At 51.1% G+C, this 25,952-nt stretch overlaps 1 protein-coding gene across 34 annotated transcripts in view; it reads right to left on the reverse strand.

Annotated features, from left to right (window-relative positions):
* Nucleotides 1–25,952, reverse strand: part of MSI2 (musashi RNA binding protein 2) — a 260,659-nt gene that overhangs the window by 47,997 nt on the left and 186,710 nt on the right. For all 34 annotated transcript variants that reach the window (XR_003925470.2, XR_003925469.2, XR_003925468.2 and 31 more), the window contains 2 exons: nucleotides 14,090–14,172; nucleotides 4,796–4,910 (listed from right to left, as the gene is read on the reverse strand). Coding sequence is in view for 30 of the 34 variants with exons in the window: in XM_030028680.2 (XP_029884540.1) it covers nucleotides 4,796–4,910; nucleotides 14,090–14,172 (198 nt within the window). In the remaining 4 variants the exon portion in view is untranslated. The remainder of the gene's footprint in view (nucleotides 1–4,795; nucleotides 4,911–14,089; nucleotides 14,173–25,952) is intronic.

Here is a 25,952-nt window from a genome sequence, read left to right on the forward strand (position 1 = left end):
GCCCACGTGCTGGAGCCTTGCAGAGCCCCGTCTCGCAGCCGGCCAGATCCTGCCCTGCGCTGGATGCTCTCCGGGCAGTGCTGGCATGGAAGGTCAGAGCCGTGGCTGCTGGAAGCACCACGCTGACCACCCAACGGTCACGTTCAACCGGCTGTCGTGCTCTTGGTGGAGGCAACACCCAATGCAGCCGCGGAGTCCGTTACCGCCGCAGCGTGCGAGCAACCGCTCGGTGCGGAGACGGTCTCCCGGGGGAAAGCAAAGGCTCTGCTTCCAGGATGAAAACAGCCGCCAACAGGTAACACTGACCTTTCTACTCACAGTGGACCTGAGGGCATCACGGCATTCCTGGTGCTAAAGCCCATCCTGGTGGGCCCACGGTAAAGTCCAAGCTTTGCATGCATTCTACAAAAGGGGAGACTGGGCAAACTGCCCTACCTTCCATTCTGCACAGGGGATCTGCGGCCCTGGAGACAGAGCAGCTTGCCACGGCACCCGCATTAAGGTCACTGGAAAGGCAGGAGACTCCAGCCAGACTCCCGACTCCCCTCTGTCCCACCAGCACCTCCAGATGGAGAAATGGCTTTTCTGCTCCGGGCAGGGAAGTGTCCACAACCATTGAATCCAGCAATGGAAATGTCTTTTCATTTTTTTATTTGGTGATCTGAGATGGACAAAGCTCATGGTTAATATGTGGGAACACTGAGCTCACTGGGGCCTGGGGACCTTCGCAAAATTTAAATGCTCCAGTAAATGCAAGAAAATTATTGTCTCCCAATGTTGCTCAGAGCAAGGAATGCCAGGTCCTTTCCAAGGAAAGGCACGGTCCTTCTCCCAAAGCATAGCCCCATGCTGCAATAAAAACGTTCAGGGTCTTTCTCAAATGAAATGTGCTGTGACCTTGACATAAGCACCTGTGGCACGAGGGAATGCAAACCAAAAATCATCTCCTACAGACACAGCGGGTGGTCACGTCCTAGGAAGCAGCTACGGAGAAGAAACACATCTGCTGTAGAAGTTTCTCCCTTGGTCCAACAAAGTTGACCTATCTCCTACTTCACGGGAATTAAAGAGCTAAGCGAAAGCCGGCCGCAGCTGCGTTCATCAGCGACGGCTACAGCGGGTGCTGCTGCGGGAGCCCGGGGGGGTTCCGGTAAGTCGTGCCAGCCTCCTGGGAAGCCTGTGCTAACGAAGGGCTCCCCTTCCCGAATCGTGCCTCAGAGGCAGCTGCTACTCTATTAAACAGAGTCTGATGGAAAAAAGGAATGACTTTCTTTGAAGGGCACAAGCTTCTTTTATGCATGAGTTCAGCCTACCTAGATTGAACGTGTGCAGTAATGCAGAGCCCCGCTCTGCCTTGTGCAGTGATATAAGCAGCCTGTTAGAGACCTTCCGAAATCTGGTGTTCACATCAGACATCATTTCGGCAGGCTGGGGGTGTAAGCTTTACGGGCCAAGCGCTCCTGTCTCTGGAGCAGTTTGCAAGTTAAAAAGAGCCCAACTTTAATATGAAACACCAGCAAGTCTAAGATGCCCACTGCCAGAAGAAACGAGTGCTGTGGGGCCGCAGCTCAGATCAAGCGGCGCAGCGGTCCCCTCCAGAGCCGGGTGTCACCGCCGGGATCACCGCAACGGCAGCCGCGACATCCCAGACGCACAGAGCTGCTTCAGATGGGAGGGCAGACAGAGACAACCTGCTATTAATGTTGCTCCTCGGTTGCTTTCTTCTTTTCTCTCTTTTTTTTTCGAGTTTTCAGGTACAGACCTGAATGGAAGGCAAAAAGCCGTGGGGCAATGCAGTGACACCCACACGCCCTTGGGTGACGGGGGTCCTGGTTTGCACGCCAGGACGAGGTGACAGAGGTGAGGCTTCTTCTGGGCACACGGCAAGCTTCTCGGCCACCGAACTGCTCCCACTCAGCTGCAGATGTGTGCGTTGCCTGCTGGGGGGACACGGTGCCTGTTCACCGGCATCCACGGGGCTGCCAGGGAGAGAGAGATCACTGGAACTGAAACCGCTCCAGCCCGCTCTTTATGCAGAGTGGCTAATTAATGTTCCCCATCTCCCGCGAGACTGCGCGCGTCCCATCAGCAGACCGAGCCCGAGACAGCCCAGAAGCAGTCCTGGCAAAAGGCTCAGCCTGCCCGCGCTCTCAGAGTCAAAAAATCCTTTCAGAAGAACACTTTAATTTTGTTCCAATCAACCAAATCAGCACAGAAGCGGCTGCCTACGCACCTTTAGACCCCGGCTGCTGCAGGCTCCTTGGGGAGGCTGTGATTAATGAAAAAGACCAACTTCCTTAATAGCTTTGGAGGGAGTCGCTCCCCACTCTTTCCTTTAGGTTGTCTCGTGCGTTCGTTCCTCTGATTCCCTCCTCTGCCCATGAACAGCATCTGGAGAAGGTGACCTTGAACAAGGGCTTCTGGAAACAGGTATAAAAATCCTTCCAGAGCAGCCCCAATCGCTCTGTTTCAGTTTCAGGAACGGGGTAGGGCAGACACCGGCCTCCTGGGATCTCAGCAAAACGCTCGGCTACTGCAGACGCTGCCTCCGGCGGTACGTTACTTTGTGCGCCTCATCGTTTGATGGGTTAATTATGCCCCTCTCGCTGCGGGGATGGGGTCCCACCGTGAGCGAGCAGCTGTGGGGGCTTGGGAAGGAGAGATTCGGGCTCCCCGCTGAGCCACTGCCCATCAGGCCCCTTGAAGCCAACTCTTACAGGCAGCCTTTGAAAACAGGGATTTATAATGGCCATCCAGACAGCCTTGCTCTCGTGTGTTGCCATTTCCTTGTTTAGCACTTAATTATTTAACACGGTGCCACTGTAGCAAGCAGGAACTTGGAAGATGAAAAAACCAGCTAGAGCAGATAATGAAGCATCTGGCCTTCAACACGAATCAATCATCAATTCTGAGCAAGTCACCCTGATTTGAAATCTAATGTGAGCACATTGCGAGACCGGCCGGAGCAGAGCCGGTTGGGGTGACCCGACCCACCCCACCGCAGCGGGACGGGAATTTGCCAACAGGCACTCGTGGCACTTGCTCCGCGCAGAAGCAGATCTGCTCACTGAGGGCTTCTTCCCTTAATTCTTGCGGCTTGAAACGATCTTTTTCCAGAGAGGCAGCCCCAGTGGGAATGACTCGCGCCGCACCCGAGGGCTGAATTTTCCCTTCAGGTCACTGGGGTGGACCCCGGCTCCGTTCGCTCCTTGCCCGGCTGCGAGGAGAAGGGTTGAGGCAACTCTGCCCATGGTGAGCAGAAGAGTGAGACTGCCCGGGGTCTTTTTGCCTACCCAGGGTGACCCGAGCTTTCTCCTCCAGCAGCTGGGTGGGACTGGCCAGCAAGGCGGCACACACCACCTCCACCACCCCAAACCTCAGGCACCACAAGCGGAAAAGAAGGAGAAACAACAGAAATAGAGTACATATGTTCAAGCACATTGGGAACATACAGGTAACAAAATCACAGACCGACTAGAAGAAGATAAATATTTTAACCATAAAATGTAATTTCCAAACACTATGGGGCAGGGCGGCGGTGGAGCGTGGGGACAGAAAAATAGATGATCAACTGAAATAACCGAATTACACATCCCAGAAATGGATCGTTCCAGCCACACGAACAGAAGTACTATTAATTCAGAGATAAAGCAAACATGGCAGGGAAGTTTTCCCTATCAAATCAAGCGGTGCCTCAAGTCAGATATCTCAGCATAACAGCCTGATGCTCATAGGAACCGAGTCCTCTGACCTGACGCCCACTCCAGGAGCCTTGGGGTCCTCCAGCATCTCAGACAGCCTGTGGACCTGCTTGGCAGAGCTCAGGACAACCGAGCACCAGCTTTCGAGGCTGGTTTTTGTGCTCAGTTTCTGGGACCTTCTAAACCCAGGACAGAAAATTCAGAGCATCCTGGAGAGGCTGCGTACCAGGGATGCTAGCCTGGGAAAGGCTCATTTCTGCCTGGGCACACCTCCAGATGCCCTCTTGTTCATGCATGCTTTATGGACACAGCAGGTGACAACCGAGGGAAAGTCCAGCGATACAAAGGGAGCAGAAAGTTGAAAATATATGGGGTTTTACAAAAACACGTTGGCAATGGGTTAGCAGCATTTCGGCTTAGTAAATCTGAGGACAGAGTATTGAGAGGTTGTCACGTTATATAGAAAGAACAACTATCTAGGCAGAAACAAATGAGAACCAATTATAACTAAATAGACCTCATGCACAAATAGAATTTTGCCATTAAATATCATTTATCCCATTTAATTAGTATTTTCTGGACACAATACTCTGGACTAAAATACCGTTCCATCTCCTTGAAACTTGTAATTATTGTTGCGACCTACACTCTTACGCATCTCCCTGCTTTCTCCATCTTGTATGCCATTTAAGAAACGGCAAGATTTTCAATTATCTATGCTGAACTGTCAAAGATACCTTTAAAAGAAGGGGAATAATGTGTGACTCAATTCCTCTAAAAAAGGGGAGAGATCATTTTTAGTCAGAATGAACACACTGCATCTTTCATCATTCTATTTTTGCGAGTAAAAGTAAAACAGGCTATTTAAAACATCCATTTAAATGCAAATTTTTATATTCCAGGAAGGGGGGGGGGGAGTTAATCATTTACCACAGACAGGATTATTTTCCCCACTCCACCCCTGCTAAAGTTTTAGACTCGCACCCACACAGGTGCAGGGATTTGCTCACCCCTACAGCTTAAGCATTCAGAAATCAGGGAGACAACACGGGAGCCGCTGGCTCCGGGGGACGTGTGGTGGCTACGGCACTTACCCAACATTCCCATCCCTAGCATAAAAGCGTCCATGGTATACGGTAATCCACGTGCCCTTCCTCTCGTCCCTGGTGGAAACATCACTTCTTTAGGTTGTGCTTTCTTACATTCTACCTATTGAGCAGAAACATGTACAAATGAGATGCAAATGAATTCCATGTAAATGTCAAATGCAGAACTGATCTACTTCAGGGGGGAGTTTTATTTTTAGCATTTGCCTCCCCATACCGCCTCCCCCTCAAAGGTGAACTTTAAGAACAGCGTAAACGTATTTAAAAGAGCAAATGTGTATGTCTCTTTAAACACACATAGCAAAACCCCACTGGAAAGATGACAGAAATGCTGATTTAAGAAGTTGCCATGTTCCTGAAAGGAAAACCTGTGCTGCGTTCCCTCTCAATGGTACTCGCGGGCGTGGAATGAATGGAGGGAGGTCTCCAGCACAGCTCTATTGCAATCGATAACAGAAAATGACTCTCAGTGATCATTACAAAAAGCTCCTTTTAAAATAGGAATAAAGAATCAATATTTCTACCCAGCAGAAAATTTCTGTAAACCCTATTAATAAACGATCTGCATTCTTTCACTTCCAGTTACTCCTGCTGCCTTTTGAAGTTGCTTAATGCCACTTGAACCACATTGCGAGTCTCCACTGGCGCCTTGTGAGAAGTGCCGAGCCAGCCCGGCCGGCAGTGGGACGCCCAGGACCCCCAGCCACACCGCCGGGTGCTGGTTCCCAGCCTCTTTTTGGATAGGAAAAGGGACAAATAAAGCACATTTCCACATATTCTAGCTCCGGCATTGCCGACTCGCCCCCCCTCCCCCAGCAGACTGCCCCCGCACTCCCCTCGGCACTGGCCCTACAGCCGCGCCGGTAAGCTGGTTTGGGGCTAACCAGAGTTATCCCAACGCATTTCTGTGGCTCTACACCTTAGTCCATGCTCTGAGCAACAGGAAAATGTGCAGACACGCAGCGCAGCCCTGCACGGGGAAGCCCTAGACCGTCGTCTGCCCCACCTGTACAGTTTGCAGGATGAGAATCGCTGGTCTAAGGCCAAGGGTCTCGGGCTGAATCCATAGTTTTGAGCTTTATGCCTCTAACTTTGTTCTTCAACCAGTTCCTCAATCCTCTTTGCACATTTACGCTTTCCCCAGCCCTCTCCCCGCCAGACCGGAGCGGGAGCAGGGGATGCCGCAAGCTGGGGCCGTGCTCCCGGCAGACGTGGTGGCACGGCCACGGGCAGCCCCGCTGCCCTCGACCCTCCTGTCCCGGCCGTGGCACCGCCAGCCTGCGGGCAGGGGCTCGGGAACGGGGCTGCTGGTGGCAGAGGGTCGGATCCAAGCAGGGTCGCGTCTCCCGCATCGCCTCCGTCACTCGCGCAAGCGGGCAGAGGTGGGCGCGCGCCCCGCGCGAAAGCAGGCGGCCACCCCAGGCAAACCCGGGGATGTAGGATAATGCGGGCTAAACGTCTCGGTGCCTAATAGCCCGATCGGTGACTGTGTATTCATTGTCTTATGAAAACCAACCGCCTGTTCCTAGGCAACCCGATCAGCGAAAATTTCAGGTTTATACAATTTTCATTTAGGTAACATAAAGGTTAACTGACTGTAATGGGAGTATTTTAAACAAAACCACCTACTCCTCCCTTTCTGCTGCAAACCTCCGCAGACCGTATTTACTTTGCTTGCTTGCAACACTTCCCGAAGCTACAATGCTCAGACGCTGCCAGCGCTGTCAAAACATGCTCTTCTTGCAAACAAGCTGCCCCAAACCAGTGAAGTTTGGAGTGAAAAGTCTCCTGGAGTTCAACTTCTGCCACTTTTCTGCCAAGAAGCATTTGAGTCCTTGCAGGAGGCAACGGGAGAAGGGCAGAGAGGGACTGGGGACAGCTGGAGCGGGGAGGTGTGCGTGCAGAGCCCGGACAGCCCTGCGCAAGGGAAATGGGGAAAATGGGCGAGCAGGAGCAGGAGCAAGAGAGGTGTTGAAGAGACCCGCTGTCCAGACACCCCAAAACTCGGGCACTGCCGCAACGGGGCCAGCGATTCCCTCCGCCTCCTCTTCAGTGCTGTCGGGGCAGCAAGTCTGGGAGAGAAACATCCCACGGAAAGCTGCGGCGAGGACCGGCGTGTGTCCTCCAGCCGGGGCCACCGACCTCCACGCACCCTGTCCCCTGCACACCCACGCACACCCCTGCACGCCCACGCACACCCCTGCACGCCCACACACACCCACGCACACCCACACACACCCCTGCACACCCACACACACCCCTGCACGCCCACGCACACCCCTGCACGCCCACAGACTCCCGCAGGCACGTGTGCCACTGAGCGCGTGATGGAGAGCCCCACGCTGCCTCGCAGGGTTCCTGGGCCCTGATATTAAGGCAAAAAGAGAAAGAAAAGGAAACAGGAAACTTCCCATCAGTGGATCTGTCAGGCAGGTGCTCGCACACTGAGGTGCCGCTGTCAGAGCAGGGCTGGGGACGAGGACAGCGCAGGCTACCTGCGCCCGCTGCCCAGCCCCATCGCTGCCCCGTGGGGAGGAAGCTTTCAGAGCTTCCCAAGGAGGCTTAAGCCTGAGCCTTGATGGTGGGTTTCAGCCTAATTGGGCTGTGTGCCCCCCCCGAAACCTCGGTGCCCCCAGAAAGCCCCAAAGCCGGCAGCCTGCCGCTACCTCCCCTCTCCATCAACAGCCCCGAGCGCCCAGGGACACGGCGAGCTCGAAACGCCGAGCGCCAGCACCAGCCTCCCTCCCCGCCGCCCCGCACGCCGGCACAACGGCTCCGCGATATCCTCTGAAACTGTCCTTCGCTTATTTTTAATCAGAGGGGCATTTAACGGGAGTATGCCAATCTAATTTCTCCAGCCAAACGACCGGGGGTGAGCACCAGAAGTGTGTCATCTCATTTCGCAACCGCGTTTTTCAGGTTCGCCACCACTCCAAATGTCACGGTGGCATTGGTTACACCTCGTGGCCGCTGGTGCTGCGAACAGTCAGGATGATAAAAACAATCTAGCCTGGCTCGACGGACAATTAACAGGAAAATGAAGTTTGGATTAGCACCGTTAGAAACAATAACCCAGTAATTAGCTTTTGCAACCACAAAACAGCCTACTGCTGCTCTCTGAAAGACTAGCGTAATTTATGATTTTCACAGCACACGAGGATATAAAGGGAATGGCAGTGAGCTGCAAAGAAGTTTTAACTGGGTTTTAAAGGGGAAGAAAAAGTCACCAGTAGGAAAGAAAAATAATTCCTAAGCCTTTGTAAACAAATATACCCCATATTGAGGGCAAAAATATTCTCCGTTATCCAGCAGAGACTCTTTCCCCCTGGGAGGGATGACATGCAAAATACAGGATGAGGAGCCCCGGCCCTGCTCCGCCATCCCTCGGGAAGGGGCTGTGCGATCCCGGCCCCAGCAGCACGCCTCGGGTAGGTTTTTACGCTCCCCCTTCACCAACGTCAGGCCTCGAGGTGCTCCGCAGAAGCTGCCCACGCACCCATCCTGTCGGCAAACGGGGAAAATGCAGCAACAGGAGGTGAAGCACCACGGTAGTGGACCAGCGGTGGGCTGGGCTGGTGCCTCGTCACCGACAGAGGCAGCAAAAGTGGAAAAAAAGGGGGCCAGGCTGCTTTTCTGCAAGAAGCCAGCCCACTCCTCCATGGGGAACGGGATGGAGATGGCCGTAACCACCCTGCAGCCACGGTTACCGCGAGGGTAAAACCCTGGAGGCAGCAGGGACGTCACACATGTGCTGGCAAAGCGGGACGCGCAATGGGGCTTCTCCAAGAGGGAATATATCTGGATTTACGAGTCAGTGCTCAGCTCTGTACCGAATCACCCCCAAGAGCCCGCCCGATGCGGGTTACTTTGTACATAAATCTGGATCTTGCACAAACTTTCAGTTCAGTATTTCTGTGCATCTTAATAATTTCCAGATTTTTTCCACCTCCCCTGTATAAGGGATGTGCTTCACTTTCAGCAGCCTAACAAAGAAAGTTTTAACTCTAAGGCTAAAAAAAAAAAAAAAAGGCAGGGAAACTAAAATTCAGTATTTTTGTTTAGTCTAGTTTGGAGAATTAACATTACACTGGGGTACTCTTGGGTCAAGCTGAGCAGTCAAAGCCACTAGAACCCAGGACGGCTGAGATGGGGAGTGAAAAGCCTCTTATACCCAGCGCAACAAAACAGGCTGTCAGCTCTCAGCACCAGGATGTCTCAAAAAACCCATGGCTAACAGCTTTCCAGGGAAACCAGGGCTATTTTGAGGAAAGCAGAATGCGCACATATTCACAATGCACAAACCCCCATTTTACCACCCAAAGACAAGGCAACTTTGTCTTGCCAGCAACGTGCGATTCACAGTTAGTTGAGATTCGATTACCTTGGGGACGCCATGTCATTCATGCCATGGCAAGCCAAAACTATCGCTCCTCTAACAGAGAAATCTGTATTCACCCCGTCCTGCTGCAAAGGCAGGGCTACACCAGGCAACAGAAGAAAGGTTATAGGCATATTTAAAAAATGCATTAGATCATTGACAAAGGTGGGGTGGGGCAATGGGATGGCGTGCCCTCAGACCATAAGAGGAGAAGTCGGCAGCTCCGGGTGAGCAGAGGAGTCTGCCAGAGTTTCTGCGGATTCATCCATTCAGTTTGCCCCCCAAACACCTGCTGACACCCAGCGTTGGGCAACTCCTTCTTGTCTTGGAGAACCCAGCCACCCCTGGAGACCCTGGCGAGGGCAGCGTCACTGTACAACTCACGAGCAATGTCATTTAAAGCACACTGGAGACAACACTATAGGAATGCATCCAACCTGCAAGCGGTCTGCAGTGTCCTTCAGCTGACAGATGGGGTCTACAAAGCTACCGCACCTTCAGCCTCTTTCTAGCACCGGTGACACCTTGCGTACCTGCCTGCCCAGCACCGTCCTGCACGGGGTCCTATCACCCTCACTGCAATGAACGCCCTGCAGAGAACCTGTCACCATGACCATCGGCCTCTTCTTCGCACGACAGTTCGCACCAGTGCCCAGACACGCTCTCCCACAACAACCCGCCATGTGTCAGGCTCCAGCTCTACAAGCTGGTAGTGATCCTACAGGAGTGGCAACGCTCTCCTGTGACCTGCTGACAACCAGACCTCCCATGGGCAGGCACGCTTTTAGCCTTGGTGCCCGCATGCCCCGTTCATGATGACAGCTCGCTTTTGGTAAGTCCTACAAATGCGTCAAGTGAAGGGACAACCCCAACTCCAAAGAGCTTCCCCGGGATTGCAGTAAGGTCCTCGAACTGGAGCTGCCACATTTAATTTGTGGCCACTGGAGGTTGTTTCTTAACTCTCTGGTTATTTGCTTTGAGTGTAAAATGAGGGTTAATGCCCCCACGGAGGGCTGGGAGGGGTGAGGGAATGGCAAGGTGTGACGAGCTTGTGTGCTTTGCAGACTGGGGACAAAAGCATCAGAATGTGCTTACACCACTAAAACCATTTGCTCACAAGGGAGAAGGGTGATTTCTGGATCCAGATCAAGCACATGCCCACAAGCAAACCTCTCATGTCCTATAACTTTCCCCTTTGTCCCCTGACGTGCCTTCTGGGCAAGCCAATGCCACATCTCATTTTCAGCCCTACAGCCGCTCCCCGACCCAGATGCTTTGCACGCAGAGATGGCAGGGTCAATTTGGTCAAGCCTCCCCCAAGACATCTGCTCCAGAACCAGCTACCTACAACACCCCAAACGCCTGCAGCCCAGGGTCATGCCTGTAAACAGCCGAGCAGCACGACATGTACCCCCCCCAACACAGCCAGCAAACCCATTGCCACCACCAGTAAGACACCAGCTGGAGAGGCAGCAGGATCATGCATGAGGCCCAACACCACATCTAGGGCTTGACCTCTGCGTTCCACGGCATCCAGCTGCCAAAGGACCCAGTGGCTTCCCAAAACGTCTGCGCAAGGTTGGAGGTGGTTTGTTTGTTGCACGTCGTGTTTCCTCTGCTCCCCGTTGCTGCAGGGACCTCGGGCACCCGTGGTCTCGTGTTCCCTCCTGCCTTCTGCACATGGTGCACAATTTAGTCTTTCCAGGGATGGAGGTGCCTTAGACTACAAGCTATTTGGGTGAAAACCCAAAGGCACGTGGTGTGTGATATACACATCTAAAATGTCACCACACAGCGAAGGCTGCCAGTCCAAGGAGAAGCCTGAAGAGTGCTGATACATTAAAAAACCCACAACAAAAAACCCACAAAACCCACAAAATCCCACCATGAGAGAGAGAAACAGCCACAGCGCTGTTATGTGCTATGCAGTGTCAAAGCCCATTTTAAAACAGCCTAACATTTTTGTCAGCTGCTCCAGAGTCTGACTTGAGATCCTGACTTCAGTGCAAAGCGCCCGGGCCAAGCTCAGCTCATCGCACCGCTCGCCGGCACTTGTCCCACCGTACCTGTGATGTGAATGACTCTATCACAGTGGGATCTAAGGGAAAATAAATTACTCCATCACATTTCTTTTCCAGCTACTTTTGCACCCCCTTAGAAAACCAGGTTTCTCTTTGCAAAGCAGCCTGCTCATGTCAAAGGAACAATATTCTGGGGTTTCGGTTTTATTTGACCCCCCCCGCAATGTTTGGAGAGCATCTTTGGCCTCCCACGTAAATTCCAAGTTTCATTTATTAAATACCTCACTGGCATTTTCTTTTCACTTTCCCACTGCTCGTTTAATATTACATTTGACATTCTAAGCTTTACGGATGGCAACAGAAGCAGAATGGGTGGGCTAAAAATAGCCTGCCAGGGAGACGGGAGGCTAGAAATAGGCTCGTGAACAACAGCAGCCCCGCTACCCTTTGCTTGCCCCCACGCCTTGGGAAATGACAACATTCAGGAGATCAGAAAGAGCGAGCTCAGGGTGAGCCGTGGATGCCCCAGCCGAGCAGCCCGGGGATGGGGACAGGGATGGGGTGTCCCTGTCCCAGCTCACGGAGCAGCTGCAAACCCCATCGTCTCGAGCTGGGGATGCAAGAACCCATCCCCTTCGCAGCTCAGCGCTAGAGGGGGAGATCTTAAAAACGAAGCAGGAGCGGTCAGTCTCTGAGGGTGCTGCGGAAAGTATGTCCGCACCTAACCCTGACCCCCAGCCGGCTGTGTGTCACCTCCAGCCATCTGCACCAGCTCACTGTCACACACGCGTGCACAAGCTCTCCTGCCCCTCCATGGGTTTCGTAATTAATCTGCAGACGCATCAGCAATACGATGAGTCAGTCCCAAGACAGGATCATGTCTCATCTCCTCCCTCATAGTCTGCTTTTAAAATTAGTGCTGTAGAAGGAGTGAAAAGAAGAGAATGCTCAAAGCATCGTGGCACCCGGATCATGCCCCAGGCAGGCACAGAGAGCCGGGAAGAATATCTTTTAATTATCCGCAATAACAAAACACCAACAGCCCACACTGTTTCTTTTGCTCTTTGTGATGTTCCTCGAGTGTTTTCGCCCCGTCCCATCCTCCACGTTCCCTGCACTGCTGTTACCTTCCTGTGCAGCCTTTCATCTGGGAAGAAATCCTCCCAACAGCTCTCCCACCACTCCTCCCCTAGCAGGGGTCTGCCAACACCTGGGTAAGATTTTTACAGCGCACAAGTGCACATCCCACTATGAAGCGTCAAACAAAGCGCTCTGCCCTGCTGCTGGCACCGGCTTTGCCGGGATGCACCAGCACCCTGCCGCTCCTTCCAGCCTACATCCAGCACCTCACCAGGGCAATACTGGGCAGCGCTGAGCTGCTCCAGAGAAAAACCTCTTGTGTGAAATAACTAAACCTACGGAGTATGACATGACACGCACCCACCCAGATGTAGCGGTAGGAAAATCCTGGAGTGTGGCACTGTAGCTCTTCCCTCCCAACTGACAATCTTACCTAAATTTATGTTCCAAGTGTTTCTAATTTGTTGCTGGGTCTGTCGTTTGGATGCTGGAGTGGGGGCGGATGGGGTTCGTTCTTTTTGTTTTGTTTTAGTGTAGATTTAGTGTAGATTAATCAGCATTTAGTAACTATATACAGGGGAACGAGCCTCCCTCCCAACCCACACGTATTTCAGGCGAGGTATCGCTGGTGGCAGGCAGGAGACCCCAGAAGCAGGAGGCGGCTGGGAAGCGGCGAGATGCTTGGACAGGGCAGAGGCAAAGCCTGCAGCACCCATCTGAGATGGAACGAGAGGCTTCCCGCAGGGCAAGGGGAACTGCCCCAGCCCTGCCCTGCCCTGCCATCCCACCGCTCAGTTTGCCAAGGGGACCCTTACTTTTATTTCAGATGCATATTGCAGTGAGGAACAATATGAGGAATATTATTTCAGTGCCCTGGGAAAAATTAGCAAGTCAAATATTGAATCAGGCCTCCAGCATATGCCAAGGAGATTGCTTTGATCTTATCCACACTAAAAGCTCTATTATTGAATTTAAAGTCTGTGAACACGTATCAGACCAATATACAATGCATATCTGAATACACATTTGAGAAGCAAAGGATGTTTTGACAAAGGGAGAAAGAATATTTTAGTTGAAAATATCTAAGTTACTGCATCAATTGAAATACAAATGCCCATTTTCATCTGGCTCAGTGGCTTTACTGACAGGGCAACCTGCAACCTGAGACTTGACTGTCATTTAGGAGAAACTTCACCCAGGTCTGGCTCCTGGGTAGGGCCTGGGTGGAAAGTGATTGCGGCTCGATGGCAGAGAGCCATGACTTCCCGGGGGACATGGTCCAGCAGGCAGCAGCAACGTCAGAGCAGTTATCAGGTCTCGGGAGCTCGACCAGAACGGCTATTTTGGGAGCACAGTCTGTAATGGCTATTCCAGTCCACTTCCCTCCTGAAAAGCCCCAACGCAGCCGTTCAGCGGCTGCCACGGCTCTTCCCAAGAGCCGGCGGGGAGGAGGAGGGCTTCTCCAAGGCTGGTCGAGAAGCTGAGCAGGTCGATGCACACCATCGTCAGCCCTTTGGCTTCCCACACCAAAACCTGCTCCGGGGCGGCTGCCTGAGCCTGCAGACAACGCCTGTGCTCCTGGGGGGACAGACACCCGTCCTGCTGGAAGGGGGACAGGAGCAGGGTCCAAGCAAGCCGTGCTCCTGTTCCCACGACGCCTGCCCCAGGTACGCTGTGCCCGGCACCCAATTAACCTCACCGAGAAGGTTGTCCCAAAGGGCCACCACCCGGGCACCGCACGCGTCTGCGACAAAGGGCGAGAGCTCGCTGCCACCGACGCGCTGCGGAACAAAAACAACTTACCATTTTATTATTGATTTCGTGGAAATGAATTTCACAGACTTTTTCCACCACGTCTTCATTTTCAAAAGTTACGAAGCCAAATCCTATTTAATAAGGAAACAAAAAGGGGAGGGGGAGAGGCAAATATTAGTGAAGTTAAACAATTTCATTTTAATAAAGCATCGCTTAGCCACGGGGACTTTGGAAAACTTTCATAAAAATATGCACGTGTAAATACACCTGCTGTCTATGGAGCTCTTGCTGAACTTATTACAGACTAATGGAGGGAAGAAGCGTTGTCTCGGGGAAAATTAATACGGTTCTGTTCCAGCTCTTCCATAGGATTTAATGGAGAATTAAAACCTCCTTATGGATTTTTTGATCCATCCTGCAGAATTTAATGGATAGTTACACCCCAGTTACATGATGGCTCAGAAACTACAATAAGGCCGTATTTTCTTTTACACCTTATAGGTTTTTAAGAGCAATCTCTACAAAACCCAATTATATTTCTATGGAACCATATTGATTTTATCTCTTGTTTAATTCCACGGGACTTCTCCATTAGAGCTGACTCATTACACGACCCAAAAAAATAAAAATCCGGGAAGACAGAAGATGATTCCTCATTCACCCCCGGCGAGGAAAAAAATACCAATGCTTCCCCAAACACGCAGCAGCACCTTGTGTTTCCATTCACTTTGAGCAAACAGCAAACATCCCCGCTGCTGCGTGCCGGGGCCGGCGGCGCAGCCACCGCAGCTCCGTCCCACGCGGATGCAGCCGGCCCCGCGGGTCAGCCGGGCTCCGGAGGTGGTTATTTGTCCCTTTCTTCCTGAATTACTTCCTCTAATACCTCATCAGGACATCCTGAGGCCTCCCAGAAACCATTACGTTTAAGGCCTCTGATCTAATCATTCCTCTCTTCTCTGCTGCTGCTTCAAAGGAGCCGTGGATTTGGGCTGGTTTAGGGTCGTTTGATGCCTGCTGCCTGCCTGTAGCTGTACACTGTATTTGCTCTGCTGGGGCCACGCTAAAGAAATCTGGCAGCCCACCACAGCTATACACAGTCATGTTCCCTGCTCCTTCCTTAAAAAAAAATAAAAATCAAGCTAACAAACAAAAAACAATCTAATGTGCTACATTTCTGGCAAAGGCTTGATGAGTCAACATCGACACCGATTAAGCTAATGAAATCTTAAAAAATTAACAACAGGGTGAACTTCATCTCCCGAACTGCACTGAACGCTGCTGGACTCGGCGCTGGTGGAACGGCACGCGACGTCTTCGTCGCCCCAGGCTCTGAGCCAAACGAGCCGGAGCCGGGGCATCCCCAGCTGGGGCGACGGGGGAAGGAAGAGGGAGAGGAAACCAGCGCTGCCCGGTGTTGTTTTCCATGAATAGTTTTGCGCAGTGAGCATCCTTCTGCTCAGCCACGCACGGCATTAAAGCAGTTTTGCCTTTGCTGACTCCGGGACCCAGCTCCCGTCTGCCACCGGCCGCGTGTCCGTCCGTCCCAGCCCCCCGGCTGTTTGGGAATACAGCGGTGAAGCCTCCTCTCAAGCCCGTTTTGCTACTGACACTTCCCATCCGCAATCAGCAGCCTCCAGCGCCGAGGCTGGTCCCCCTCCGGCAGCGGCGAATGCCGTGGTGGTGTCACCCCGACCTGCTCCCCCTGCCCGACCCAGCGCTCCCAGCAAGCGCCCAGCAGCCGGCAGTTTCTGTGCTGGGATCCCAAAGCAATACTTCATCGTTTCAAACACAAGCTAGATTTGCTTTGATGGGGCGCAGCGGAAAATATTAAAACTATACCGGGGTTTTGGCAACCTACAGGTACAAGATACATTTTGCAGGCTACAGTACTTGAAGCAGTAAAGTGCATTTTGAGGTGAGGTCTGAGCAGCTCCCAGACGGCTTGTTCGGGAATGCACAGGACATGTAGCAATGGGGAATGCTCCCATCCCTCTTTGGAGCCTCTTACTGGGGGACAAACCACCAGAAATGGTTTCTAGGTCTCCTCCAAGGCATAACACATCATGCGACAGCACATCAGACTCAAACCCCATGCTCAGAACACTATTTTACTTTGCACTTAAAGCATGTAGCAGCTTGAAGTATTTTACTTAACTCAAGTCTTTCATTTGCCTTCTAAATTACTCCATTTAAATCTACCTTAAACAGACCTGTAGTTAGAACTAAAATTTTTGTGGTTAACTGGCTGAATACGGCATCCCAGGAATCCCGGAGCATGCTGCGTTGGGCAATTACCGGAGCTGGGAGCAGCGCACCGCTGGGGACTAGCTTTGCCCAGCGCAATGAGACGGCCAGTCCGGGTCTACAAGTCATTAATTGTTTGAGCACCAGCAACATCTTCATCATTAGTAACTCGTTAGTGAGTACTGCAGTTGAGGATTTCTCTTTCAACTTTTGTCAGGTCTCACTGCCAGGATGGAGGAGAGAGAGGGAATTTAGAGATTAGCCTTAATATGCATAGCACCGCGAGAAAGCCCACTGCAGTCATTACACATTTGGACTCGGAAACAAGTTTCCCATTCTCATCCCACTCCATATGGCTTAAACACAGGTTTATCAAGAAATTATTTGTCTGATTAAATCAGATAGCCACCCAGCTTTCTGCATTTACAGATTTTATAACAAGAATAAAATAACAATCCATAGGTGTCAACACTCATTTGCAGGTTTTAGAAGAGCTACGCCACTTAGCACAGGCCGGTCTAGCTGGCTTGGCAAGAAAAAACAGACGTGATTGGGTCTGTAAGAAAACCCAACACCATCTTTTATTCCCTCCTCTCTGGAGCGGGCAGATGGGCAAGGCAGGCAGCTCCCGTGGCAGGGGGCTCGCAGGTTCAGGCCCAGAGCCCACGCAGGGCGCTCGATCTGTAGCTGAAGGCTCACAATATTTTACCTTTACCGTTACCGACATCTTTAACTGATTGGGAAGCAGCCAGAGGATTTTAATCTCCCCACATACAGGCACTTAAAATCCATAGGATGCTATTGAAGAGAAGCTGTTGCTCCTTAACGGAACAATCCCCAAGAGATCATATGCTCCAGAATTAAAAACTCCATAAAAGTGACGGGTAATGGGTCCTTTTTTTGTTACACTTTTTGAATATCAGATTCCAACTTTTAATAGTTGCACACACACAAAAATATTACAGCATGCATGCCTTATTAGTTAGCATAATGAATACATGCTCATTTTTAAATTACCAAAACTCTCAGAAACCTTCCTGGACTAAATAGACAATTATTTCTTCTGAGAGGTACTAAGAGTCAACAAAAAAATGGTTCTCGGAAAGTGTATGAAAAAGATTAACACAAAACAAAGAAGGCTGTTTAAAATGGTGACATAAATAGGATTCCGGTTGTCAAGGAGCACACATTTTAAAATGAAATTATACCGCATCCTTCTGAATGAAGCTATTATTGGAAGCTAACAAGCTCTATTTAAGAGATAAGCATTTAACAGAGTCAAACGGTTGGGTTTTTTATTCAAATGAATAAAACTGAATATTCATTTGAATAATCTTTTCTGTAAAAGAAAAGACAAAGAAGAGGGAAAAAATAAAGTAAGAGGCAAACAGATGCCCCCAAACGAGAGGCTCCGAGCCAAGCGCGATTACTAAAGGAAGCCGAGACATGTATTCACGACCTTCAGGTGAAAAAACCCTCCTTTAGCATCTGCTCAGAGAAAGGAGTCATTTCACTCTATTCATCTGCTGGTTAATGGGCACTGACAGGCACCGAAACGATGTGTGAGGATCTCCCGGAGCCCCGGCGGCTGGGAGCAAGCCTGCGCCTGGAAGGGAGAGGGTTTGCTCTGCTTGGGGAAAGGGCAGGCGTCCGCACGGGTGCGGAGCTCCGGCTAATTACCAGGAACGGTCTGGGCAAAGGAAGGAGACGGAGGAATCTGCATCGGCTAATCAGAAGCTAAAATGTTTGGGGGTCAATCACCAGGGGATGCAGCTGCCTTCAGTTGAAGTAAAACCAGTGGAAGGTACTCAGTGCCGCTGCAGACCAGATCCCTTTCGGGATAGCTGGCTGACAGAACGGTGCTGTTTTAACAGTGACTCACGAGAGGGGATTTTTTCGCTAGGAACCAGATACAAGCGTATTATTCACAGGGGAGGGAAAATCTGGCGCAATACCTCTCTTAGCGCGAGACAAGATAGTCTCAAGTATCCAAATAAGCCGAAGTTCCCCTGGAAACCTTTCCAATGAGCCTGCAGATGCCAGCCCAGACGCTTGACGTCCGACGGCACAGGGCGCATCCTCCGACACACCTTCCTTACACCGAAAAGCCTCCTTCGATCCAGAGCCTGGTTCAGCCAAGAAAGCTGCCCAGGCCTGTGGGTGGACGGCTCCGTGCAGCAAAGCAGAGCTCAGCTGCAGCACTTTCTGCCATGGTATTCCAGAAATAAGAGAAACACTGTTCAGAGAAAGTGGCTGAAACCATTAAAAGATAAAAATAATTTTTAAAAAATCGGTAGAAGCCATAAATAATATTAAGAAGCCCTATGGAAGATACCAAACGTCAGTGCTCCTGTGTTCTGTGTTTTGTTTTTTTCACACTCAAACCAACTATATTTCACACCTTTGTCGTCACTTGAGAGGTTTTATGTCAACCTCGGTAAAATATAGCTGAGCTGACGACACCATTGCTATGAAATATATCTACTTTCTCTTGCTAGTTGGCAGCAACTTTTCCACAGCCTGAGTTTTATCTGCGTGCACAGTGATATATATTGCAGCTGCGTTTGCACACACAGAGGACGTCACCCGTCAGTAGAACTACACGAAAGCAGCTTACCGGGTTAAAGGTCTCGCTCTTTCAAGCCTCTGCACGCTTTAAAACAAGGAAAACAAGGCGATTGCATCCCGCGCCAGAAAGGTTAAACCCAGACGAACACTGGGCTTAGCCCCTGAAGGGCTCCCACGGGCAGACCGGGACCCCTGCCGCAGCGGGGTCCCCCACGGCCAAGGCAGCGCCAGGGGTGCCAGCACCTCCATCGCCAGCTCGCAGCCCGGCACCCGAGCCAAAACCGCCTTCGCCGGAGGCACGCACACCACCGCCTACCGCGCGGGCACCGCTGCTCCGCGAAGAGGCTCTTCAGCCACCAAGGAGAGATGCTCCGGTGGGTGAAGGCACTGGAAGGAGGCTCGGAGGAGCCTGTTTCAACTCCCAGGCCGTCTCGGGGCCACCCGAGGATGAGGAGCAAGGCACTTCATCTCATCTGCATCTGCAGCGCTCCTCTTCGCCCAAGCTGTGTCTGTATTGTCTGGTTAGACTGTAGGGTCTTTGCAGCTGGGACTGCCTCTTACTGCATTTACAGCACGCCAAAGCACCGGAGAGCTCCTTAAAGGGTTCTGGGAAGTGAGTAATCACCGAGGCTCTTTTGTGCCTGCACAATAATCCCAAAGACCAAGCGCAGGAGACAAGAGCACGGAGAGGAGAAGGGAAGAGATTTACATGGTCCACATCATACCAATAAGCGATGCGGGCTCTGCTTAAATCTCACTCCTGCTGCTAGGCAAGAATAACCCGACGGTCGCCTGCTGGTGCTCTCGTTAATGCAGGATCAGTCTCGTCTTACGCACGTAACACGCTCCCACGGCACCGTCCTGCTCCAGACTCCCAAGCCAGCCGGCACGGTGCGAGCGTGGCCCCGGGTCCCTGCGGTCCCACCGGCCCCCGGGGCGGGCGCTGCCTGACGAACGGCTGTGCTGACGGATGGGAATATCCAGCCTGACACCCGCTGCAGCACATGGCATCGTAATGAGGAAATATGAGTTCAGGCCGCATTCCCCTTTTGTGTTAGGTCTCAGTACCTGATCTGCTCATTTGTGTTTGCTTCATGCCTCCTCTCTTCTCCCCGTATTTAAGTTACTTAAGCTTTGAAACAGAGAAAGGTCCGGTCCTGCTGTGGTATTATTTATGCACCTGCTTTCTTGTTTATACCGATAGTTTTGGCAGCTGGTCTTGTAAACTGTAATAAAATGCCTTTCAAAAAGTAAAAAAAATTAAAAATGAAGAAATGTGACCAGACAAGCCAGGCATAATAACATTAAAGCCCGTGTCAATTAATTTTTCCTCTTCTTGATAAATGAGCCCCATTCCATCCATTAATAATGAAGGAAGAAACAAGAAAAGTTGACACTAGTTTAATTTATTTTCTCAACTTGCCTGGTCATATTTCTCCCTGTTGCAAAGCTTTCTGGTGCTGCTGGGAATTGCAAGTGGCTCCCACACAGTCGATGCATAGATTGGTGTGAATCAATACCGCTCTACTTTATTCACACATCCCTTGTAATCAGAGGGGAAAAAGTTACTTAGTAAGCTACCACGCATCCCAGACTGCCAAGCTACCTTATAAAAATAATAATAATAATAATAATAATAATAATAATAGCAAACCTGCAAGGGAGGGGCGGAAAGGGGGATATGAAACCAAGTCCTGCAATCGCTGTCACCGAATCTCATCTTTACAGACAAACAGAATGAACTGAGCGGAGGGGCTGGGACATTTTAATTGCTCAGACAGTGAATCACGGATGTTTCTAACTTCTTGCTGTCTGCAAAGGTAATTCAAGTCATTACCCTGAGAGTCTGGGAACGGGGACCTGTGGGTTTAATCCTGCCTCTGGGAAAAGCCATTCTTTTGTTAGCACCAGAACCCAACAGCCAGGACTTGAAAACATCGCCCTGACTTTACCGCCTTCTTGCTTAAATCTTCCTTGTGGTCCAGGTCCCACGTTTCTTCTCCTGCCACTTTCTAGTCCCTTCCTCAGAGTCTTCATCTGACTTACTGCAACTCAGCTCGTTAAAGCTGAAGATCGTCTAGGATAAAAGCTGTCAATTCTAACTTGTTATTTCCTGTTATTCCAATTTCCTGTGCTGCAAACACACGGAAGGAGAGGTTTCGGTTTCCAAAGAAGTAACTCTCTCCAGATTCACAGAACACAGCCGTAGTCAGAGACGCACACTGCTCAGATTTTGCCTCCTTCGGTAAGGTTAGGGAGGTTAGGGAAGAGCGATGACCACACCTGAAGGTACCACCTGAAGGTACCTCCTGCTCCATGGAGAACAAGACCTCACCTCACCCTCCTGATAAGCAGACCGGGAGAGGGATGCACCAGGAGATGGAAGGGGAAAGAGAAGGTTAACACCTATGGTCTAGGATAGAAAATATTACCCTCATTTAACTGTAAAGTGGGCTCTCTAGCAGTGCTTCTGTGAATGACGCTCATCAAGACAGATGATTAGCCTGCACATCCATTTAGTGTTTATGTGCATCTTGGGTGGGTATGGAAAATAGTCAGGTTCTCCTGGCAGGCACAGGCAGGTATTACTGCTGTTTAAAGTGTCAATATATACTCCATGACATGAGAGTAAATTCTCAAAATTAAATCAGCAGACAACTGCCTTAGATCAAAAACCTCCATACAAGGTGCTAGCGTTTCAATACCAGCGCGGCAGGAGAGCAAAGAGCTGAGGTCAGCCACGCAGCTGGATAAAGGGCACCAGCAAGATACTCCTTTGCTTTTGTTCTGGAAAGCTGCAAGGCTCAGGCTCCTTGCTCTGTCCTCCCACGACTGCGTGGCATTTACAAAGGGAGCATCACTCAAAAAGAAAAAAAAAAAAAAATGGGCACCTTAGACTGAGCAGCCGCTGTGCCACGTAGCAGACTGCCGCTCTGAACAGGCGAAAACCCACCCAAACTGGTTTTGGGGAACGATTTTCCCCGTTGGGAGGATGAAGGGTACAGGGACTTGTCCCTCTCTCAAATGACCCATTTTGACCAAGTATTTCCAGGCTGGGGGACACGCGTGCCTCCCCTTGCAGCGGCCACACAGCCGGAGCCAGGATGCCAATTCTGGCCAAAGCCCTCGCGGTCGCAGGGAGCACCGGTGCCGGGCTGCGCGGCTGCGGAAAGGGAACCCCACCACGTGTCACAGACCGTGCTAATGTAAGCGGTACCTGAACTTTTCGTAATAAATTTTTCATAACAACAAATCTTCATTAAAATTTCATTCTATTAACATTCTGAAATCAAACCAAAGCGCTGAGTACATAATGACTGAAACGCACGCTACACAGCAACTTACTAAATGCCAGTTTTATCACATTGTTAATTAACAGAAACCATTAATGCATTCACAGATCATTTAGAAGCATTAGCGATGACCTAAGAAAAATTGCATGTACGTGTGATACACTTGCGTCTGCATTTTTTGCATCTGAATTTTCTACGCGGGAGGCCCCAAAGTTTGCTCCCGACTCAGGTCCTCTCTGTTGGAGACATCATGTCTCAACGGGTGCATTTTTGTCAGCGGCTCGAGAATTAAAGCATCGGGCTGAAATATGAGATACTGAAGGAGCAAGTTATCTCAGGCAGTGTTTGCTTTTCCGTCAGTATTTAACTCCAGCTCCTCTAGTGTTTGGGGGCAGACCCACCCTTGCTCCTCACAGCTTTTCACTGCTCCTTTCAGTGCAGGTATGGACTTCCCAGCTCTCTAACGAGTCCATGGTACAAAAACGATGGGAGTGCAGCTGGGTGGGGGAAGCACGGCATAACCTGACAGATTTCTTTTTGCTATCAAAGAAGAAAACCCCAACCACTCCTAAAATCCAATTAATCTGTCTACAACCAGAATGGGAACCTCGTCCTTCAAGCGAACGCTTCTGTCTGTTCGTTAGCGAGACCTGCAGCACCAGCGACAAACCTGAACGCTGATTTCCATCCCCCAAACGAGTGCCCCGCAGCCCCTCACCGTGCCACGGGGCAAGCCAAGGAGATCACCGCTCCCGCACCACTCGCCGCCTCTCCTGCGGCCGAAGGGCGCAGACCTGCCCGCGGGGAGCCAGAGGTGGACCCCGGTCCCCATCCCCTGCCCCTGCCCGCCAGCCCCACGCGGCAGAGGACAAGCGGAGCAGCAGCGAGCGGCCGCGAGAAGGCAGGTCTCGGCAGCAAAGGCAGGGACGGAGGGCCATCACTCCCCGGGTCCAGCTAACCCGGTTAGGCTCCCCCGTCAGAAAAGCAAGCTGCTCCTAATGCGACTGCAGTAGCTGCTGCCTGCCCAGCGCAAAGTCCTGCCATCTTTATCTGTTTGCCTACAGGCGTCAAATACTCTCTGCCTGTCAATTCTTCCACAGTTTATTACCAAATTTCTAAAATATTACATTTTTTATTATATCCAAATTCACTTTATTGCATTTGACAATACAGATAATCACATACCATATGCTCTAATGTTTTGAAACCAATGCATGTTGACAGCAGTTTTTATTCATGATGCATAATTCTATCCAGGGCTGACAAAGGCAGCGCAGCACCGAGCCTGGTGTTACGGTTTTGTTGTTGGGGGGATCCTTTTTTCCATTTCCTTTTCTTCATTTTAACAACAGATTTACAATAGTGGGATGAAAGATGCTTTGCCTTCAGTAGAAATAGGAAATTGGCTGAAAAGATGGGCTTATCAGAGAGATGTCTTCAAAATATTAATAACAGGTGGGGGTTGGTTATTATAATTACTTGCATTTGAAACTTGCTGCTAATGGGGTTAGGGAAGCATGACGGCTCATCCGTGAGGGAGCAGAGGCTGGGGCGGCTCGGCGGGCGCGAGGCTGGACCCCCGCTCCCGCACACCTTCCTGCCTGCCCGCGGTCGCTCGTCTCCGAAACCAGCTCCCCTTCCCGAGGGAGATGGTGGGAAGGGAAACGTGCGCACGCCTGGCGTGTCCTGGGGTGGCCAGGGGACGGTCCCCACACGAAGGAGATGCCTGAGCGAGCACTACCTAAAAGACTTTGAAAGCCACAGTTTCTCTGAAACAACGCATCAACAGGGCAAAGCCCGACAGCCTTCGTTTAAACCCCGCTGATTTGAAAAAGATGTGAAATTAAACACGTGTTCAAGAGCTTTCCCGAACGGGGTCATCCGTTCCCATCACTTCTTCCTGCCCTCCCTCGAATCAATGCTCGGGAAAGCCACGAGCCGTAAGCAGAGCCGAAGCGACAAGCTGGAGAAGTCCCTCGTCCTCTCCCCGGCCCGGCACATCCCCACCTCCGCGAGCAGCCGAGCTGAAGGGCCATCGAGACCGAGCAAACGCTCGGTCCCTCGTTAAGCTGCTGGAAGAGGAAAAGCCCAAGCAAACCCCAACTCCCAACCACGGCGCTCGGGCAATAGATTCAACAACTTGAAAGATGGCAATGCCGTGCAAACCAAACAGGATGCTATGTCTAAATTAAGCTGTAATGACCTGCTCTGAGGTCTTTATTAGCCAGGTAATGATCATTTAAGAGGAGGTTACTATCTTGAGCCAAGGGCACCTAATACCATTACTGAACTTGTTAAAACCTGCCAAGCAAGTAATTATTTCTAACATTATTTCTTTTTCTCTTAACACAGCTTTCTACCTTTCCCCTTGTGGTGCTCAGCCGTAAATCACGGGAGGTGGCGATCACGCAGACTCCGTCGCCCCTCCCCAGGAGGCTGAATTTAGCTCCCACTCACCACGAGCGGGCTGAATACAAGACAAACACCCCACAAGAATAAAAAGCGTGCTTTGAAAAACTCCGAGACGGGCCACAGTACAGCAGAAGCACGTAGCAGGTAGTGGTCTTCACAGCCTGGTGGCGTCAAAGAGCTGGTGGCCTTTGGAAATCGTTTGCGGCTGGCATCCGACGAGATGCCACTTGGCGCTGCATGCGATTCCCGTGCTGCGTGGACCACCGGCATTTTGGCTGTGAAGAGAGGGGCTTAAACAACACCCCAGCCCTTATGGATTTTGGTGAGAAAAACAGCAGCTTCGGAGCCCGCGTGGGAGCCTGGGGAGAGCTCACGTGGGGACAAGCTCCCTGGACCTACCGCTTCCCCGAGCCAAGAGCTATCAGGTAGCGAGGCCCAGGGCAGATCTACCACTGACTCTGAGAAGGACAAAACATTGAGGACATTTTCCTACTTGCCCTAGTTACACCCCCCAGGGCAACTCCTTCAGCCCTACAGAGGCCGCATAAGGAGGAGAAAAAAAAAAAAAGAAAAGAAAAAACCCAAAGCAAGCACGCAGCCACTCTACTACTTTGCAAACAACCCCACCGCGCGCTTGCACACATCTCGATCTGCCGGCCAAGCGCAGAGCGGGGTCCTGCGGGCTGATCCCTGCCGCCCGCAGCCGCGGTGGGTCTGCCGAGGAATCGTCCCCAGTGCAGAGGGAGGGAGAGGCTCTGGCGCCCGGATCCTGGCGACCCGGGCTGGAAAGGAGTTGAGGTGGCTGCGTTTTACAGTAACCCAGCGTGGACAATATTATGAATGACACCAGCAAGCTGCCAGCTCAGGAACTCATTACTGTCAAGGTACAACATGGCTGGCTGCCAGGCCCCCAGCTTTCACACTCGCTATGCCAGAACATCCACACACAATTTAATTGCATTATAATTTCAAAAGTGCTTTTCAAACTGGAAAAAGGCATTCACTGATTAACCAGCGAAGAGCAAAATTGTTTATGAAATTGAATACAAAAAGCTACAGAAATGTAATTGGGTTGTTCTAGCACCTAATTTTCAAGCCATTTTCCCACTTATTTAATCACGAGATACAAAAGGAACTAGTGAATTGACTTCATACTAATTAGATTACTCCCCGCGATACTCCAGGCCTATATTCCAACTGGTTGATAGTGCTGCTTTAAAATGAAACAAAAAATGTAGCAACAGCTTGTCTGGGGCCATAACGCATTTGTTTCCCATCAACCCTCTCTTACCGGAGGGCCATAAAATCCAGGCCAAATTCTCCCTAACCTGCTGTAGCTAGTCACCCAGAAATCGCTAACTTTCCCGGAAAGGAATGAGAAACGCTTGCCAAAC

The sequence above is a fragment of the Aquila chrysaetos genome, chromosome 10, assembly GCF_900496995.4.
Source record: "Aquila chrysaetos chrysaetos chromosome 10, bAquChr1.4, whole genome shotgun sequence".
Lineage (NCBI taxonomy): Eukaryota > Metazoa > Chordata > Aves > Accipitriformes > Accipitridae > Aquila > Aquila chrysaetos.